Source organism: Ochlerotatus camptorhynchus, unplaced genomic scaffold (genome assembly GCF_037179485.1).
Source record: "Ochlerotatus camptorhynchus isolate MF236.1 unplaced genomic scaffold, CSIRO-AGI_Acam_v1.1 ptg000022l, whole genome shotgun sequence".
NCBI classification, from domain to species: Eukaryota; Metazoa; Arthropoda; class Insecta; order Diptera; family Culicidae; genus Ochlerotatus; species Ochlerotatus camptorhynchus.
In genome coordinates this window covers 6,260,378-6,281,902 of record NW_027040514.1, presented here as the reverse complement: position 1 = coordinate 6,281,902, position 21,525 = coordinate 6,260,378, and the positions used below count along the sequence as shown (strand labels likewise).

General features: G+C 41.2%; 1 protein-coding gene across 4 annotated transcripts in view; it reads right to left on the bottom strand.

Annotated features, from left to right (window-relative positions):
- The window catches only part of LOC135705690 (lysophosphatidylserine lipase ABHD12), a 46,598-nt gene that overhangs the window by 18,701 nt on the left and 6,372 nt on the right, over window positions 1–21,525 (bottom strand). The window contains exons 2-3 of one of the 4 annotated variants that reach the window (XM_065227501.1): window positions 16,869–17,436; window positions 15,913–16,529 (exon numbers count right to left, since the gene is read on the bottom strand). In XM_065227501.1, coding sequence (XP_065083573.1) covers window positions 15,913–16,004 — 92 coding nt within the window. In that variant the 5' untranslated portion in view covers window positions 16,005–16,529; window positions 16,869–17,436. Of the gene's footprint in view, window positions 1–15,912; window positions 16,833–16,868; window positions 17,437–21,525 lie in introns of those variants that run through there. The other 3 variants (XM_065227513.1, XM_065227483.1, XM_065227493.1) reach the window with 3 other exon arrangements.

Below are 21,525 nucleotides of genomic sequence, written 5' to 3'. Positions count from 1 at the left end.
CATTTGCTCTTCTGTTATCAAAATGGCGTCCAAGCAAGAGGAGCAACGCATCAAAGTTATCCACGCGTGCACGCGAAACCTTTGTCAAGGCAGTCTTTAAACAGCATCCTGGGCAGGAGTTTGAGACGGCAACCGGCATAGGACAGGTGACAGACATTTTCAAGCATATGAAACTGTCGAAGTTCGCTAAGAAATATCTGGTTTGGCAGACTATCTGTACCTGTGGCTTGAAAAACAGGGACCATCAACCAGGAAATTTACGTGAACGAGTGTCTGGAAAAACGTCTGCTGCCATTCCTGAAGCAAACAACGGCGTCAACGAGATTCAACCATGGCGCCAAAGGGTCCGAAACCACTAAAGGCTCTTTCAGGCTCAGCTAATCAAATCAATGTTCGTATTGCGCGTCTCGAAGAACTATAGGAGTCTATCAAGGAGACTGTTTGGGAGATAGAAAGTCATGAAGATTTCGAAGAGAGTGAAACCATTCAGAAGCATCAGGCCGAATTCGAATCCCGTTTCTTCGATGTCAAATCGTTCCTGTTGGACAAGCTGAGCGAGTTGCAAGATATGTCATCCCTAAAACGCTGTCCAGACTGAGCAGTTATACATGTTATAACGGTTGTCAAATAATTGCAACACAGAAACCACCATCAAGATAGCGCTATAACATGTTATAACTCTGTAGTCTGTACGTACTATAAGTCAATCCGTCCGAGGAGGTGATGCTTCGTTGTGGAACATGTTCGTCTAGCAATCCAACTACAACATTTTGATGGGAATATAGAGTGGTTGAGCTTCACGGACGTATACACTTCTCTGATTCACCACAAAACTGAATTCCCACTTGTTGATAAATTTCACTATCTCAAAGGATACCTAGGAGGAGAGGCAAAGGCACTCGTTGATCCTCTGAAGATTACTGCTGCCAACTATTCAATTGCGTGGGATACGTTGGTGAAACGTTATGATAACAGCAAACTTCTTCAGCAAGTTCAGTTAATGATCTACAACGACTGGTAGAGGAATTCGATCAAGTAGTAGATCCTGCGGAATACAAGAACTTGGTGTTAGTTGAGCTGCTCAGTTCCCATTAGATCCTACAACTCGGCACGGTTGGGAGGAAATTCACGTCTGCTAAAGACAAGGGCACCGCCAAGGATTTGATGGATTTTCTTCAACAGCGAATCCAGATCTTGAATCGCTACCACTTAAACCAGAGACAAGACTGAACTCTACGCTACAGGAAATACGAAAACCAGTTGTTCAAAGAGCAAGACACAATGCTGTTCGATCCAACGGTGCAAAATATGTTTCCTGCTCAGACATCCACGGATTATATATTTGTCCTGTTTTCTTTAAGATGTCGATGTCTTCCAGGGAGTCATTTCTGCGTAGCAACTCTCTTTGCAGCAATTGTCCGAAACGTGGCCACATCGCTAGGGAATGCTTTTCAAAATTCAGTTGCCGGAAATGTAAGGCTAGACACCACACCGTTATGTGCTTCAAATCAGAAGGGTCCAGTTTTAACCATAGTTCATCAGAACCTGGAGCAAACACAGAAGGCGCTAAGCTAAGTTCAGCGATTTCAGATCCAAAAGCGTCGACTTAAACTTCCACGACTACAGAATCATCTCACATGGCAAAGGTTACGTCGTCCTAAGTTCTAATCTAATCTAATCTAATCTTATCTAATACAATCGCAGCCAGTACGAGAAAGCATCCTGGAAAATCATTAGGTTAGATAAGACCTGATGATTTTTCTTGTCAACATTGATGTTTGCAGTATATCTGAGATATGACACAAACATCAAATTGGCCAGGCTTACTGCGTTGCATTTGCCGCAAAGATGATTATGTGAAAGGATTCGAGTTCAAATAAACCGTGGAGGCACCATATTCGAAGCCGTTCCTAAATCGACGCACTCCATAACGTTCGACTATTTTGAATAATTATGTTTGAAATGTTACTTCTGCAAATATTAGTTTCAGAGCTCTAGGGATGATGGTGTTACAAGGTTTAAAAAAATATTTTGTCAAAATAGACGAGTGCGTCATCATTAGGAACGTGTCAAATATGGTGCTGGCACGGTATATCTAAACAGCGATGCATTTCGTGAATCTTCAGGCGTGGAAGGATGCGTGGACATACCGTACCAAACGCTCCGATCTCACCAAATGCCTCCAATGTTAACCAAATTCCCGATTTCCATTTGACGTTTGTCAGCTGTAAGCTTCTTTCTGGCACTTGAAAGTCCTACCTCGGCAACATGATCGCACTGAACGATGGGACGTTGGGGGTTTGGTGGCTTGACAGCGGCTCCAGGAACAAGCTGGGGGATATTGTAGGTCCTGCAGACCGTCGATGTACGTACACTCGCGGAGTTCCGAATGGAAGATCTTCCGTTGCTGATGATTGGCCATTTGCGCCAGGAATTGAGCTGCTCGTGAAAATAACATCTTGAATCTCGGCTTTGGTGGCAACCCAGAACCGGGCAATCGAATCCAGGTCCATCTATGGTAGTTGTTGACCGGATCAGCACCCAAGTATAAATATAACACAGGTCATCACTGGAATTTCGAACCGCGGAAAATGTGCTCCAATTACGAGGCAAGCTATCACACATAAATTATTAATTTTAAATTTTCCAAATTTTCAAACGCGACAAAGAAAACAAACGTCACGGCCGTACCGACGCACAGCCTACTCTCTACGGCGTCCTAAGTTCTAACTAACAACTACTTACTAGCGTGCACAGGAATCTTGTGAAGGAGGGGCAATTGTTTTTTCTATGGTGCATTTAATCTGGGGATGGGGAGTATTCCAAAGTGCGTGGGAGATGGTGATGTCCACCCACCACTGTTTCCCTACTGTTCAATTTAGCTAATTTTATTTATTTTTTATTCCGGTGGTGGTTCATCTTCTTCAATGGAAACTGCTTTCAGACAGCCAATGGAATTGACAATTTAATCCCATCGACAATGTCGATGATGATCAGTTCGTCAAATGGTTGCAATAGTAGGGCTTTAACCGAAATGATACATTCGCTGCAATGTTGTTGCCTTGGTGGTTGGATTCAGCTGAAGTCACTTCAGATGGTGGTGATAGCACCGACAAACTGATATGAATGACCAATAAGAATCGCATTCTCCTTTCGCATGCACACTGCGTCGACAAGTACAAGGTTCAAACAGTGCGCATAGCAGTGAACAAACAGTGTATTACTCTTGATCAATCCAATCTTGATCAGTGGTGTCGAGTACTTGGCACTGATGAAGTCTGCAAGTAGTAGACGAAATACGCGTATCTGTCAAAAGAAAATAAACCAACACACTCAAAGCTCTTCATAAAAGTATATTGCTGTTTTCGTCCTTGCACTTGGCTTGTACTCCAGCAGTGCTGCCAGCCATTGGGCTGGCACTGCCAACACCTGCTCCCAAGAAATCTGCATCGCTGTCAGGACCTCAGCAATAGTATTGAAGATGGTCGTCGCGTCTGTTTTCAACATCCGTCTCACACCCACGAATGTTTCCGTCGGCCGATCATTATCAATATACCTGATGACAATCGCCAACTGCTCGTTGTAGCCACAATCGCTCGTCTCATCTGCAATGATTACCACTGGTTTTCCTCGCAAGGATTTCGCAATGTTCCGCAACATTACATTGTGCAACGATGTAATCATGTCATTTTGAATACGGTTACTTGTGTACTGGCAATTTTTGGCTCCTTCCGCCAAGTGGTTTTCCAGCACAGGATCGTAGTTAGTCACCAGCTGGGTGGCACATTTTCCTCTCCTTCCGAATGTTCACGAAGTGGTCGGCCACCTTTACAAAGTATGCGCATAATATCGATGAAACGTTCCATTATATAGCGATTTTGTAGCCGCTTTGCCTTACTAGCAGCAATCATACCTCTTTTTTTTTATTTTGTGGTCCAGTTCTTCGTCGATACCCTTCCTGATTTTGAAATTCTTCCACGCTTCCATACTACCAACATGGGTATCACTGCAATTGTGTTTGCCCAGCATCTCGGTCGCTTTCTTCCAATTTCTGAACCCTGTAGGAATCGTTGTAATAATGTTTTGCGGCATGCTCTTCTTTACAGGTTTAAAATATAAACCAAAGAAAATAAATTCTTCAAGGTACTGGTACCATCTTTTATGCAGTTACCTTTCTGAAATGTTGTGCAGTACGTTTTTGTATATTTTGAAGGTATCATTACAGTTTATTTTTGACCATTTCAAGGTTTTGTAAGCCCTTATATGCACTTAACTATTACCGTTGCGAGTACGTTGAACTTGGTCATTTTCAGCGAAAATTGTAGTTCTATTTTTTTCAAATTTTGACCTAAATACCAAGGATTATACGATCATTAAAGAGGTTTAACAAATATTGAACGACTGGAACAAACGCGCACAAAACTATTTTGACAAGTGAGTACATGATTGTTAACGGAATGACGACTTGTGCGAAGGATTGAATCCCAAAGTACCGCCAGTCGGGGTGACAGAAAATAATATTCAACATGTTTTAAAGATGATGTAAAGGACAAACCCGAATTTATTGCAACGCACATAAACAGCTGTAACTTTTTAACCACGGTAACAAATGACTTTAAATTTTCAGACAAGATTCTTAGACGAATTTTTAGTAACACAACAATAGACCAAAGTTCAATGGGAAACTAATACCCACTTTTCAATTAAGGAATCCAAAAGCTGTCTTTGTACAGTTGCGAAAAAGTCCATCCTCAGAATTCCTTGAGGTTCTTTTCGAAATTTTTAGAACTCTATGAGCTTTTTTGAAATTCTTCTCAGAAGTCCTCTGGAATTATTTTTAGAACTCTTCTTGACTTTTACTCAGAACACCTTGGAACTAAAATTCCCTTGGAGTTTCAGAAGAATTTCCTCTGTATTCTCCAGAAATTCTTCACAGAATTAGCTTAAAATTATCCTCGGAATTCCCTTGAAATTTTCCTCAACATCCCTTTGGAATTTCATTCAAAATTTGATTCTCTCGGTATTCTTTTCGAAATTATCTTGGAACTATCTGCAGGATTCACTAGAAATTATTCGCAGAATTTTCATGAAATCATTCCCAGAAATATTTTCTTTTGGAACTGTCCTCAGAATTCAATACGCTTTACGTTCTTCTTGGAAATCAAGTTTAATTTGTCTGTCTATTCACCAAAGCGTTGTAGTTTTTCTACCAGAAATGTTCAATAAAACTTGCCCCTCCATTCACCAGAAATGTGCAATTTTTAGATCAGTAATTTTCAATTTCCATGCAGCAGAATGTCGCAAATCATACACCAGAAATTATCAATGCAAACTTGCCCCCAGAAAATTTAACACCAGAAAAATTGAATTGACCAGAACGATGCAAATCTTCCACCGTTAATGTTCAATTAAAATTGCTTCTCCAATCTTCTGATTGGTGCCGATTTTCTTTTTCCATTTTCCACCAGACATTTTCAAATAAAGCTTGCCCCTATTTACATATTTTTCACCATAAATTTTCAGTAAAGCAGCTTCCCTCCAATCATCAGAATGGTGCAAATTTTACACCAGAAATTATTATTAAAATTTGTTTCTCATTCAGCAAATTTAAGACCAAACATTTTTCGAAAAGCTTGCCCATCCGTTCACCCGAATGATGCAGATTTTCCACCAGAAATTTTAAATTTAGCCTAATTTTAAATAAAGCTTGTGCCTTCATTTACCAGACTAGTGCAAGTTTTCCACCAGAAATTTTCTGTTCATTTCATGTTCATCGAAAGCTTTGCATTCATTAGAACATTAGAAAAAGCTTTTTCTTCGATTTACCACCACGAAGGTGAATTTTTTTAACCTTAAATTTACCCTTTTCTTTTAACCCTCCATGAACAATCTTGATAAAAAAAAATTACACCAGATTTTTTTTTTGTGTTCACCAATGTGGTGCAATTTTTGACCTAAATTTTTATTGAAGTTTGTTCCTTCATTTGTGGTGCAATTTTCAGGCACCATCTCTAAGGAATTGACGCAATAAAAGGGTTTCAATTTTACCTTCAAATCAAGTTATCAAGAAATCTAGATATTTTTTATCATAACTTTGAAAATGTAGATTGCCCCACCCTGCGCACGCCAGTCAACTACTCTCCAGCAGGAATGCGCTGCGAGGAACAGTTCAGCCGAACAGTACAAGGGGAAGCAGATGGTCGCAACACCGAAGCCCTTCCTAAGGACTGTAGCGGTCGGACACGGAATAAAGAACGATTAGTTACGAAATACTTAAAATCTTTATTTTTACTTTCAATAGAAAAACAACCACGTTCGCGCGTTGATAGCTGCGTAGCAAAGATTGACAGCTTGAGTTCTTTTTCTTCGACGACGACCCGATGGAAGCCAGGCTGACCAGTGTTGCCGGGCGATGCCACAGGGCCCCTCCAGTTACATCAAAAATCTTACGCGATGTCCAGATTGTGTAACTTTCGTACGATGATCATCTTGAGGATATTTCTGCAAATCCGGATTACAAGTGAAAGCTGCTTTTATTCGGTCGACTGAAATGCGCTGCTGTTTTCCAGAAATAAGTACGTCGAAGAACTTATCATCTCGTCTTATTACCTTGAATGGACCTTCATAAGGATGCTGCAACGGTCGCTTCACAGAATCCACTCGTACAAATACATGTGTACATGTTTTCAAATTGGCGTTGACAAAAACTTGTCGTTCTCCATGACGTTTAGTATCGTGCGGTTTTATATTGTCGAACGTACGGTGAAGCATTTGGGCAAACTCCGATCGGTCGATATCTCCAGGTGCAGACTGAAAGAATTCACCAGGAATCCGTAAAGCCTGACCGTAAACCATATCCGCAATCGAGCACTGCAGGTCGTCCCTAAATGCCACCCTTAGTCCCAGAAGAATCATTGGAAGTTCGTCGTACCAATTCTTAGAGTTTACACACATTATCGATGCTTTCAATGTTCGGTGAAAACGTTCTACGATGCCGTTTGCTTGTGGGTGATAGGCATTCGTACGAATATGGTGAACACCTAACATTCGCGTTAACTCCCGAAAGAGATCGGACTCAAATTGCCGTCCCTGGTCGGTTGTCAGGTTTTCTGGGACTCCAAATCTTGCTATCCATGTTGAGTACAGTGCTTGAGCCACAGATGCTGCAGTCACATCGACAAGTGGAACCGCTTCGGGCCATCTGGTAAAACGGTCAATCATGGTCAGTAGGTAGCGGTATCCTTGTGACGGCGGCAAAGGACCAACCAGATCAATATGAAGGTGTTGGAAACGAGCCTTCGGTAGGTCAAATTTTCCCAACGGAGAGACGGTATGTCGATGCACCTTCGACCGTTGGCAGTCGACGCAGTGTTTGACAAACTCATTTATTTCACGGTTCATAGCTGGCCAAACGAATCGCTCGGAGATTAACTTCCTGCTGCCTCGTGCTCCTGGGTGAGAAATTCCGTGTAGGCATTCCATGATGGTTCTCCGTTGAGTACTTGGAACGAAAGGTCGTGGTTTTCCGGTCGAGACGTCACAGTAGATCGGTTGAGAACAACCACTCATCCGTTTTGCTTCAAATTTCAGCGAAGTAGATTTGGATTGCATCAACTGCTGAAGCTCCGCGTCGTTTTTCTGCTTTCGTCCGATTTCTTCATAGTCCACCGAAGTAGGCGCTAGTATACTCTCCACACGAGACAATGCATCGGCGACGTAATTTTCACTTCCACTGACATGTTGTATATCCGTAGTAAATTCCGAGATGAAACGTAGGTATCGTTCTTCATGCGGTAGCCGAGAGCTGGAATCGGTTGTTAGCGCGTATGTTAGTGGGCGATGGTCAGTGAAGATCGTGAAGTTGCGTCCTTCAACGGAAGTGCCGAAAATATTTCACAGACATTTTCATCGCAGTCAGTTCACGGCCAAAAGTAGAGTATTTCATTTGGGACATCGAAAATTTTTCGGAATAAAATCCGAGTGGTTCCCAATTCTGACCATTTAGCTGCTGCAAGACAGCCCCCGCAGCAATATTTGAGGCATCGATCATCAGAGCTAATGGTTTCGACGAGTCAGGATAGTGAAGCAGTGCTGTCTCCGCTAATGATTTTTTACAACGCTCGAAGCTTGATGAAGCTGCATCTGTCCACTGTAGTTTACGTATGTCGTTTTCCTGTTCCCGGGAATAAGCTTCTGCAACTCAGCTTGGATGTCGGATGCATGACGAACGAAGCGTTTGTAGCCGTTGGCGAGTGCCAGAAAGCGACGGAGTTCCTTGACTGTTGTCGGTTTCTCGTAGTCCATAATGGCTTGGACGCGTGACGGGAACGGCCGCACTCCATCACTGCTGATCAGGTATCCTAAAAATTCCACTTCCTTTTGGGCAAACACGCTCTTACCCAAATTTAGAACGAGTCCGTGCTGGCGTAGGCGGTCAAACACTATGCGTAGATGCTCCTGGTGTTGAGCAAGGGATTCAGAAGCGATGCATATGTCATCTATAAAGACAACAACGAAATCAAGATCACCAAAGATTCGGTTCATGTAGCGCTGGAACGTCTGACTTGCGTTACATAACCCAAATTGCATGCGGGTGAACTCAAACAAGCCAAACGATGTGATGACCGCCGTTTTGGGAATGTCTGCTTCCTCCACCGCAACCTGATGATACGCTCGCTCCAGATCAAGAGTTGTGAAAACGGACTTACCATGAAGCGAATGCAGCAAATCGTGGATGTGCGGTACCGGATAACGGTCAGGTGTAGTGATATGATTTAAGCGACGGTAGTCACCAACGAAACGCCATTTCCCTTTCAGCACACAATGCAAAGGACTTGCCCAACTGCTACTCGATGGTCTGCATATTCCTAGGTCACACATAAGGCGAAACTCTTCCTTAGCAGCTTTAACTTTGTCCGGATGCATTCGTCGAACTTTAGACGCCACGGGTGGTCCACGAGTAACTATGTGATGGGTTACGTCACACTGCGTGACAGAACGAAGCGTCGATGGCAGAGTTATTTCCCGGTACTCCATTAACAAATCGTGGAACGGATGATCGGCACCAACAAGTGTTACACTGTGCAGAACAGCAGTCATCATACCTCCAGAAGACTTCAATCCTGTCTGGCCATCTATCAGTTTTTGGTTTTTCAAATCGACGAGTATGCCGAAGTGCGCCAAAAAATCAGCACCGATTATTGGCATCGTCACTTCAGCAACGAGGAAATTCCAGGTGAATCTTCGTCTCAATCCTAGGTCAACAGGAATAAATTTCGTTCCAAATGTCCGAATTCTACTTCCTTTGGCTGCGTGGAGCTGTTGTATAACGGTACCGTTCAATCGATCTCTCCTGGAGGCAGGCAATATTGTGACGTCCGATCCAGTGTCGATTAGAAAGCGTGTATTGTTCGTCCTTTCAAAAATTACCATTCGGCGACTTTCCGACACTCCGGCCACCACCGCCGATGATGGTGGGGAGGATGCTAGTTTTTTGAGCTCAGATGAGCAGTTAGTACAGCAAGGTCTAAGGTCGGTTCCGTCAATTTATGGCAGTCGCAGATGTGGAAAAAATGTTCCGGCAGATTTGGGTCAACCGGCTCGACAGTGCATTCTATGGTTTGGCCCAGAAAACCAAATTACCACACATGAACTAATTACGGTGACTTATGGTACGAAATCAGCACCGTTCTCAGCTACTCGTACGTTAAAACAATTGGCAGAGAATGATCGAGCGAACTATCCATTAGCTGCTAAAGCCGTTGACGAAGCCGTTTATATGGACGATGGGATCTCCGAAGCGGATGATAAGGAGTCTGCCATTGGCGTTGACGGCGCCTCTGTAACTCTTTACTCCTATGGTAAAATCCATAAGCAAACGTCAAACTGTGCGTGAAACATGGCGGACTTCGTACTATTCTTTCACTCCACCGAGAAATTCCATAAGAAACTGTCAATATTTTCTAGAAGAGACGATTTTTCGACGGTGCCGTCAACGCCAATTTAACTACGATGTCAATTGGATGCTATGCTAAGGGCTGGTAGTGGATATGTAATATAATAGTAGTGACTTTAGTGACTAAAATATTGAAAATAGTGACCAAATAGTGACTTTAAAGAAATAAAAAGAGGCTAATAGTGACATTTTTAATGGGAAAAAATGGTTACAATATTTCGTTGACTGCAACCCACTTCGAGAAATTTTATAAACTCACAATCACAACCCATCCTGAGCATTTTTCATGCTCCTTTAAAATAAAACAAATAATGGTTTAGCGATCCCATAAAGTTGACTCGAAAAATTAATATTTATTTATTTTACAGTGAACCAGGAATTCAGGGAAACCGGGGAAAGGGCGCGAATTCGAAATCGCTGGGAAAAAATCGGGAAAAGCCCGTAAATTTCGATGACGAACCGGGAAAAATAATAGTCTGGATCTTTAAACAATTGTAAGGCCCCTGGACTGTAAAATGTTTTCAGGATACAGTCACTTTAATGAACTAAATATTATGAGAATTTTTAAAAGATTTTAGGATGAATGCTGCAGATAACAACCATGTTTTTTTTAGAGATAAATACCAATAGATCTTTTTTAAGAACTCTAAGAGATATTTCACTACAACTTTGTGGGACTTCAGTCGTTCAGAGTAGAATCTTTAGGTAGCTCTTTTGGAAAATTAATTACGATTGTGAAGCCGATTCCAGGTCCATTTCAAATGAATAGTCAAAATAAGTTCTTGAGAATTGTGATAACAATCCGAAGGAAATTCTTAGAAAATTTAAAGATAATTTAGTGCATTCTAAAGAGAGTTTCAAGGATCCCACGATACATACCAAGGGAATCGAATTTTACAATTCCAAAGGAATTCTGACATGAGTTTTATGAGAATTCCGAGTTTAATTCCAAGAGCATATCGAGAAGAATTTCAAGGGTATTCTGAGGAGAATTCCAAGCAAATTTTCAGAATTATTTAGTGGAGAGCTCCAAGATAATTATGAGCAGAATCTGGGAGTGTGTTCAATCACTTCAAAAATTGTCTTGTCATAATCAAGTCAACTTATATTGGGTTCCTGGTCATTGCGGGATTGAGGGAAATGAAAGAGCTGATGCACTAGCAAGACTCGGATCTTCTCATAAGTTCATCGGGCCAGAGCCCTTTTGTGGCTTATCGGCTGCATCTCTTAGAATGGAGCTAAAAGCGTGGGAATCTTCAAAAGTGGAGGAAAACTGGAAGAACACTTCCATTGCTAGGCAGTCGAAGCGATTTATTAATCCAAACATTTCTGTGACCCACAAAATCCTGGAACTTTCTAAGAAAGATCTTAGTATATATGCAGGTCTTATAACAGGTCATTGTCCGAGCCGTTATCACTTGAAGCTGATTGGAAAACTTCAAGATGATGTGTGTCGCTTCTGTGGCATAGAAAAGGAAGACTCGGAACATTTGCTATGCCACTGTCCGACAATTTTCAATAAAAGGCGTAAGTTCTTCGACAAGGGGCTGATAGAACCCTTTGACATTTGGAGAACAACTCCCAGTACGGCAGTGCACTTTATTCGAAGTATAATGCCGTGCTGGGATAATGCTGTTAGTCAAACGATGGCGATCACTCCTAATAATAGTGATACGGCATCTTGATATAGCTAAAGAAAAAAAAAAATGGGGAATATATCACAATAGATCAGAAAAATGGTCGCAGTGATGAAAATACCCGACAAGGAAAAAAAAAAAAAAAAATGAGCAGAATTGTATGACAATTCTGAGGAGAATTGCATGAAAATTTTAAGAAATATTCAGACTAATTCTAAATAGAATGTAAGGAAGTTTCAGTAAGTTTTTTTCGAAACGAATCTTAGGATGAATTCTTCGATCTCAAAACAACCGGGGAAATCAACAAAATTCCGGGAAAACCCCGGAAAATTACAAATTGGGATTTGCTGGTCATTATGATTATGACAAATTCAAATTTGATTTTTGTTTTAAGTCACCCAAAATTTGAAAATTTAGCTTTTTTTAAATCGTTTTCCTCTCTACGCTTTATTCAAAGAGTGCACAAAATATGAATTTATCATTAAATGAGTTGCTTATACGTAAATTTATTTCATTTTTTTTATTTTTTATTATTTGCCCCTCCTCGACCTATTTGAGTGATGTCGGACATGAAATGAAAATATTATTTGCATCATCCGTATGCCTTATTAGTTAATCAAATAATAATAACAAGACAAATGTTAACAATTTTTAGACAATCAATTTTGAAGACCTCGGATATAGAAACCACAATTTTTCTAGATAGCGGTCCAAGCAGAAATCTCATTATTCTGGAACGAGGTCAATTTTCCAAGATGGAAAGATCGTGAATTCACACGGCAAATCAATCTGACTCATAATGGAGTCAAGTTCACTTATATTGGCAAAAACGTAGGTCAGTGAGTAATTTTTTACTCAAAGGTGCGTAAATGTCACTCATCAATGAATAAATGTCATTCAAATATGAGTGATATTTGCTCATATTTGAGTAAAAATTTACTCAAATGCGAATTTTAGTGAACGTGGGACTCACATATGAACCAGATTTATTTGCCGTGTAGAATATTTGGCATGCGTCTCGAACTTACCATCTGGAAATCGAAAAAAAAATACAGATTCTGGGATAAATTTTAGAGATTTTGGACCAATTTAATTTTGCAGGGCTGGGACTTAAGCATTCGAAATCTCTAAGACAAACAAGTTAAGAAACGGCCCGGAATAATTTTCATATTTTGAATATATGGACTTTAAGTTCATTATTATTATTATTATTATTTTAATTTTATTTTATTTTTTTTTTTTTGTGGGCGTTGGCCAAATTTGGATTTTTCAGATGTAATCCTAAATAGGACCTAGATTATTTAATACTCTAGTAAACTCAAGTCCGTGCTCTGTCACAATGTTTCATTGTGATTAATCAACACTCAAAGGGGTAAAATATAAAATTTGGGGTAAATTTGAAAGAAAGGGAACTTGGAGTGTAGAGCTCACTGCCCACTGGACGATTCTGAAGCCTGGCCAAGTCAGTGGGGTATGGGTTTATTTGATTGAACGTCATTTCCAATGTATATATTGATACATTCAAACCATTGGCATTTTTTGATAAGACAGAGATAGGATGCGGAGGGCCCGCTTAGGAGGAGCGTAACCCATGTTATGGTTTCCATTTATTAAATAGTTCAGATAGGCTAGAAATGACAGGTTTATAGTGAGAGAATGTACCATATTGGGAAATCATAATTTTCATAGGGTTCAGAGCGGCTGAGCTGTTCGTTTGTAGTTTGACCTTCCTTCAAAACCAATTTGGCTCTTGAACAATTTTAAACTTGTTCTGCATTATTCACATGTTGCAATTATTGAAAAAGAGCTCGATATAAGATAGCCACAGAGAACAGACGTTGAGGCTCCAAAATTTCTCTAAAAACTTGTGTAAAGATTCCTATTCGACTTAAGCGCCACTAACGGCGACTTCCCCACTTAAAACCCTCTTTGACAACATGATGGCGCTGGTGTTGCAAAACTTACACTAGACACTTAGTGCTGGTCGCTGGTGGCAATTTTCAGCAGATAATTTATCGATACTAGCGCCAAATTGGTCGAAAGTGATAAATTTATAGATGAAATCAGGAGATGCTAGCGCTACGTAACGGCAACGTTTCCACTTATCTCTGTGAGATAGCTTAATACAATTAAATAGAAATGCCAAAATCTTACCGAGTAGTTTAGCTGTTTTGATTTCGGTACAGTTTGTTGAGGTCGGGTATAGTTTCTGAGTATGGATGCCCATTTTGAAATAACTTATACTAGCACAGAGTAATAGTTTTATTGCTAGGGAACATTCTTTTGGGATCGTCTTTTCTTCATACAATTCTCATTATTCATACTATACTAATCATGTTCAGTCTTAGACATGTTATATGTTTAAGCCCCGTTCTAGATTTGTTTGTTATTCATATCTTATGCATTACAGCTCGCGAGAGGTTACCAAATATGGGTTCTTTTTCTCATCCACAATAGTTTGGAGGGAGGGGGCGATCTGAGAGCTGAATAGAGGCAAATAAAATAGGGAACACAACACCATGACCCAAATGACTAACCAACGCACTTAACTTGTTCTATTTCTTTCTTCCCCTCATGTACCAATATTACCCACCTGAGAACAAATGGGAACACGGCCAGAATTTCAATAGGAAGAAGGAAAAAGCGAGAAAACGTAAGAGAGTAAGCAGTCAGAAAGGATTAGGCCATTTGGAAACAGCCAATTTATACTGGATGGAACTGGTAAGTAGGATAAGAATTGTAAAAAGGTGTGTGCTTGCATGATTTACCTATTTTAGAATTACCTATAAGCCACATAAGAATATCATTTCCTTCAATTACTAGTCCATTGCAGCACACACCTAATAATGATCACTAACATTCATATAGTTTCAGCATTATCGACATTTATAATCAAAAGGTGAGTTGCAAAGTATAATTACCATGCATAGATATAAGTTAATGTACCAGAACCTGGACGAACACGAGCCTACCCAGGGGAGGACCCGAATACGACCACCCATGTGTGTCTAGAGTATCGCACGAGCTGACGAGTGCAACGGGAAGGACAGTAGGTGTATAGACTAGGGGGTTAGTCCCTAGATAAGTCAACTTAGCGGTTGGCACAGCCTATACACTGAACAATTAAAATTACAATTACAATTTAAGTTCACAATCCTTGAAAAATTTAAATACTTCTGAAGCGTAAATAACATTTTATGATCTTGGACATAGATTTTTTTCTAAAATCTAGTCTTAAAAATGTTAGGACGAATATTCAAGCTACCGAGCTTCAAAGATTTTTCAAAATTATAGTCTTTGAAAAAATGTCTAGCGCAAGTGAATTTTCCTAGACCATTTTTCGAAATATCTAAGACATGGAAAACTTCCTAGATCACGAAGTAAAGAACCCAGGATGTTGAAATCAGTTTTTTTTTTTATCGAAACCTCTGAAAATTTGAGATAAAATTTTCTTTGGCTATTAAAAGATCACAAGGCAAAGGACAAACTTAGAAATTTTATAATCTGTTCTTGAAAAAATCGAAGATAACGGACCCGAATGTCTAGATCACGAAGATGAAAAAAATAAAATAAAATATTAGTGATTCTATCAGCACCAATTGGACAGTTCTGGTTTGTTCGCAACTATTCTTTGCCGGACTTTACACGCTGATTTTTAACGAACCTTTTTAACACAAATTTGTTACCAAATCAAGCTGTTACTTGCTGTGATTTTTTAAAGACAAATTATTCACTCTTGGCATTATTAGTCGTAAAAAAGTGACTTTAGTGACTAAATTTTAAGAAATAGTGACTTTAGTGACTTTTAGGTGAAAAAAGTGACTTTTTAGTGACTGAGTTGAAAATAGTGACCAAGTCACTAAAAAGTGACCTGCTACCAGCCTTGTGCTGCTCACTGCTGCTATCAGTCGATCACTCACTACGTAGTGTCTTCGCCGTGTCCGACAAATTCGCTCAGCTATAATTGTGCTCGTGTAGGGTAAGTGATAGTTGAACAGCAAAGCGTTCAAAATCTTATTATTATTAAGAAGGGTATTCGCCCTTTCCTTGTCTTCACCAAGTTGAAAAGTTGTGGGGAAGACATGTGAATTTCTTTTTTTTCGATCTCGTTGAAGACTGTTTCTTAAAACACAAGAATGACATCCCTGTTTATAAGAGAGACTCTAAAGCGACTTAGCGCTTTTGAATTACAGATCAGTTATTTGCCGTTCTCTTCACTGGAATATTTTCAAAGAATTTCGATCGTTCCACAAGTGTCATATTACAATAAAATTGAAAACCATTACCAAAGAAAAACAACATAGAACAACATTTACTTACAAATCCGACAGCCACAGTGTCGTTATGATCCCCGGAATAACGAACGTCTTGAACAGGGTGCTGGTGATCAGATCGATGTCAATCAGTGCCATCGTGCGTTTTTGTACTAAGTTGCTTGACACACCAAATCAAAGAGAGCACAAACTTTCGTCGTTGATATTTTTGCGCACCCGGGGAGTTGTTTTTGTCGGCTTCTTCTCTTTTCGCTCACCTCAGCCTCAGCTGTTCCGTTGTTGACTATTAGGTACTATCAAAGCAGTATAACACACGGAACACTTTCACGCAGCGAAATTTCCCTATCAGCGAGCGTTGATTAAAAACTATTCACTACTAGCTTTCGAGTTATTCGTATGCGGGTGGTGGCTTTCAGATGAAGTATTTTTATTTATACCTCTCCTACGTCGTCGTACACATTCAAAGCATGCACTCTTGATCTACTAAATGATCGGAGCTATCCCCTTTGTGTTGTTATATCACTGGCTGAATGGCTCGCTTTTTGTGCCACTTCCGCGGCGACGACTTCTTGGTTGTATATTTTTAATTCTTTTAAGCAAGCGTTTCCTTTGTCCCGTAAAAGGAAATCAAGAGCTTTATTGAGGCATTCTCACACGAAACTACTAGAGGGTGAAACCAAATTGAAATACAGCGTAGGTACTAGATGTGTACCACAATAAGCAAATAGTTACAATAGCTCTTACATAAGCGCGTAGAATAACTGTTATTTGTTAATGCTAGCTAACACACTCCGGTTTGTTTGGGTCGATATCGATTAGTCAGCAGCAGAAGCGACTGCAATTTCAAACTTTACTCCACTCACTCACAGTTCACGTTCGCTGGCCGAACAAAAGCGCAACAACTGGTACACAATTATTGTTTAAAATATACGTACTTTCCACGACAAGAGAAACCGGATAGAATGAAATGATAAAGAAAAAAAAAATAGTTACTATAATCACCTCTTGAACAGTCGCCGTCGAAACGACAGGTACATTCTGAGCGTTCCGACCGCTGACGACAGACTAGTTGCTTTGACTATGATGACTGCTCTCCTCATCCCGTACAATGCTCAGCTTCTCAGTCCGGCTCGTTTTGATTCTCTCTCGACTGTTTTTTATTTTTTGTTCGAGAATTTCACTGAGACCGGTTTGGCGTCCCTCTGCTGGCTGGCTCTGAATCGTAAACAATGATGCCTAGTTAATGCTATCAAGTAGCAAGCGAAAACATGACGGCTTGACTTGTACTTATGTTCTCTTTCTTTCCTCGCGCTGTTTGCTGATAATGTTTTCTTGGGCGATTGCAAAAAAGCGGTACCGTTTTCGCGATGTTACTGAGTTGTTGCTCGACTCGGTTCGCGGTTGATGGAAGACGCACTCACGTCGACGGCAGAGAGTAATCGCATGAGGAAATTACGATAATCGTATCGCACTGATTATTCTTTCTCTGGGTAGCGGAATTGCTCGGCTCAAAGGTCGATCATGCGAGGCTCGGTAAATTATTGTCAGCAAATGAGGATGTCGCTGTTTGCTGGAACAGTAAAACAGAAACAGATATTCAATATTATCACCTATTACCTTGTTAACTGTCATTTTAGTCAATGACAAAAAATAATAACTGGGTTTGAGAAAATTGAGCTACAGTTCCTTAAATATTATACGGCAATTTGTAAAACTTATACAAAGTCAATCAAGCAGCATTCAAGCATTTTGTTTAATTGAAATGTCCATTTGAAAAGACCAAAATAATTTAACTAATATCCGCAGAGCACGTTCTAAAAATAGAACAGTGGGGCAAGATGGGTCAGCTAGTACATTTATAAATTTATGTGTTTGTCACAATCAACAGGTTCAATGCAACCCCAATACCAACTTTTTTCTCAGTGTGCCTGCTGTGCCGAGAGTGTCATTAGACTGATTTTTTTGTTTCGTATAATGGTATTGTTGGCAACCCGGTTAATTTGACAGTTCAAATGTTTTGTTTTGAAGACAACAAAACAACAAGCAGTGGAATCCTATCCCATATACTAACTGCCGTGACTCTCGGTTCGTTGCTCTTAAATTCTATCGGAAAAGGACTACACTAAACCTAATAAGCAACGGCCTCAGCCACCGAATCGAAGCTTGGAGCGATAACCTCCGGGGGAGGTACTTCCAATTTTTGACAGGACAATAACTTCTACTGGATTGGAGTATGATGAGGACTCGGATGAACCACAGGTGACGGTGGTAAGTAGACGAAGCGAGCGTGCATCATCAGAGGAAACTGGTCCAGATCCTCTTCAGATTCTGATGAACGCTTCCGTGAGGAGCGATGCATGCGTCGCCAGCGTTCTAGTGGGAGTTTCAACCGGAATCAGACTTCCCTGGTGGAGGAGGGGTTTAATATTTCCACACGGTAAGATAGTCCAACGATCGGACAAATGGAGAGAAGTATGATGTCTTTGGCAAGAAGCAGTGCCGGCCAGAGAACACCTGTAAAAGCTGGGGCGCTGTCAATGGTAGAAAAGCAAACACCGGTGAAGATTCACCTCCGAATATGGTCCGAATGATCATCGAAGGCGAATACATCTATGTCAGTTACAATGAGGATCGAATCATGGAACTGAACTGGTTGGTTGATCAACGAAGTGGTGAAGCGTTACGGAATCAAACATGCTAAACGACCACTGATAAAACTACTACGGCCAGATGGTGGCCTTTGTATGGACACCAATCCCCCTACGAACTTTTGTGCGGCTCGGATTCCATAATCTATTCGTATCTCATAGAGTTCGAAAAGCTGCGTTCGGATCAGTTCTACGAGGATCGCGATATTGAAATGCTTACCGAACTGCTCCAATCGCTGGGCACCATGGAAAACACCGATCTCTAAGAGCTAAACCTATAAACCTTCAACCAACTCACCGATATCAACTTTCAGGAGCACACCCCGCCACAAATCGATCTACCAACATCTTCAACGTTCCATTCACTCCCTCCTTCAAGGTTTCGCTCTCCCCACTAACCAACTAACGAATCACATTCCAAATCGGCATTATGACCAGTCCCTACATGGTCATCTTTTCAATCAGCTTCCGGAACGATGCCACCCCTTTCCCAACTTCGATCAAACTGTTCTGAAACACCAAAGCCTTCCGCACCAGATCCTCGAACAGTTCGATCGTCTTGAGTGGAGGTTCTCCGATCTCGAAGTCTTTCGGTAGCGACTCCAGCACCATCCGGAAGACCTCCATATTACCAAAGAGGTAACTCTAAGACTAGAAGGCCCCGAAGAAACATGCGCAACTTTTTGGCTCAGCTCTGGTACTCTCTTCGGTCCCAAGCTAATCGATGCACCCCTCGAAACATAAGAAAATCCACGAACCCCTCATTTTTTTCTGTCAAACTTTCATAGCGAATCAAAACAAACATAGTGTAGTACTAGAAATTCAACTACAATGGGGTACATTAATCGATTTGCTTGGGACCAATAGGCTAGTCAAGTAGTGAGCCAATCAAGAGGTGGTCACTCTACACACTTATTTTGCGCCAACATTTTTCTCAGTGTACCTCAGTGTGCCGCAGCTGTACGGGCAGTGCCAAGAAGTCATTGAACTGACTTTTATTTGCTTGTGAATAATGCCTTGCTTGGCAACCCGGTATTTTAACAGCTCTTGTTTTTGTTTTGTTTTTCAATGTTTTCAAAAACGACATGGACTCCCGTTGGGATTATACACTGGATGCATCCGTCTCCAAGGATGCCTGCAACGGACGAGCTCCGTTGCTACACGATCCTTCCATCTTCGGTGGAGCCGACCCCGCACAAACTGGAAACCAACACAGGCCAGAACACACGTTGGACTGATGAAAGACGCACCGCTAACCCGAAACGGACCAGTCAACTTCATTCAATCGGCACAGCAACAGAGCGCAGTGATGATGGTCTACGGACACGATAACAACACAGCCAACACCAATAAGCTGTTCAATCTGTTCTGCCTGTATGGAAATGTTGTCAGGATCTCGGCAGGATAAAGTTCCTGAAGACCAACGAAGGTACCGCCATGGTCCAGATGGGAGACGCCATCGTTGTTGAACCAGTCGAACGCAGCATCCATCACTTGAACAACATCGAATGAATGGAAATGATGTGGCAAAATTCAAATTGCATTTTCCAAGCAGAACTACTTGTCAGAGTCCACCAACCCGTACACCATGCCAGACAATTCGATAAGCTTCAAGGTCTACAGCGCCTCCAAGAACAATCGCTTCCCAGGCCAGCAAAAATCGCATTCTCCACTTCTTCAATACCCCACCCGTATGCCGTCCGAGGATCTGCTGCTGACTGCATTCACCACCAAGGACAACCACCCGTCGCAAGTGCGAATGTTCCCGCTGAAATCGGAAAGTTCCTCCACCGGATTGGTCGAGTTCTCAAGCAACCCTGGCGAACGCCATCACAAAATTCCCGTTCATTATGAACTTGTGCTTCTCCTCCTCCAAGAAGATTAACGGTGCGTGGAGCAACGAGAACATCGAAAACACGTTAGCTTTGAAAGAGCCGAAGTTTGTTTTTCTAAGAACAGAAAGGATTTTCCTTTTTATGTGTAGTTAATTTTATAATTCGTTATTAGGTATAGGTAATTTCTTATTGTGTTGGAAGTGCAAAAAGTCAAGAGAGTACAAATAATTTGTTGAACTATTTGAGATTTTGCCAAGACGGTCCTCCAACATTATACGTTGAATGATGGAATCTTTGGTGTAGCAGCCACCGCCATGGATGTATTCGAGCAGTTTGAATGGTCGGATGGTATAGTTTTTGTATGGTTGTTGACTTTCCGATTAAATCTCAAACACCGCTTGTCGAGACCGGACCGAGATTTCCATCGTCGACCACGGCTATACGAATTAGCGATGCAACTCCCGCGGCTGCTTCCAATGCTGCTGCTACTGCTGATCCTTCTGCTGGTTCGTCTCCTGTAAAATTCGCCAAAAAAGACGGACCAGCAGCAGCATTGGAAGCAGCCGCAGCCGTGGGAGCTGCATCGCTAGTTAGTGTAGCCATGACCGGAAACCTTGTTCAGGTCAAGATACCGATGTCAGCTGTTCTTCGTCTGGGAGGAAATGTGGATGCGACTGCCGTCACGGGTGTAACGGTTTTGAGAATCCATGGCGAGACTTGGTGGAGATTCACGGTTGTTTTGAAAGTAATTTGATTATATTGTGGCAACATCAATAACAAATTTTGACACATGCACACTGCAAGCGCAGAAAAAGTTCAGTGTTGCCAGTAACTTTAAAGATCATAAAAATTGTAACCATGGGTGCCAAACAGCACCAATGACTTCGCCCGGGTGTGCCCAAGTTTGATTTTGGCACACTGTGTAGAGTGACCAACCCCTTGGAGCCAATTTAAAATCGTTAGTTTCCACCGGTTGATATTACTGTTGTACTTGGCAACGGTCATCGCCTTGATGACCTAGCTCATCCTGTAAGGAAATTCACGGTTGAAGTTATGAAATCAAAAATCGGATCGTGTCAACAACAATGATTGTCATTTTGACACATGCACAGAGCAGGCGCAGATATAGTACAGTGTTGCCAGTAACTTTAAATATCATGACAATTTCTAACCAGG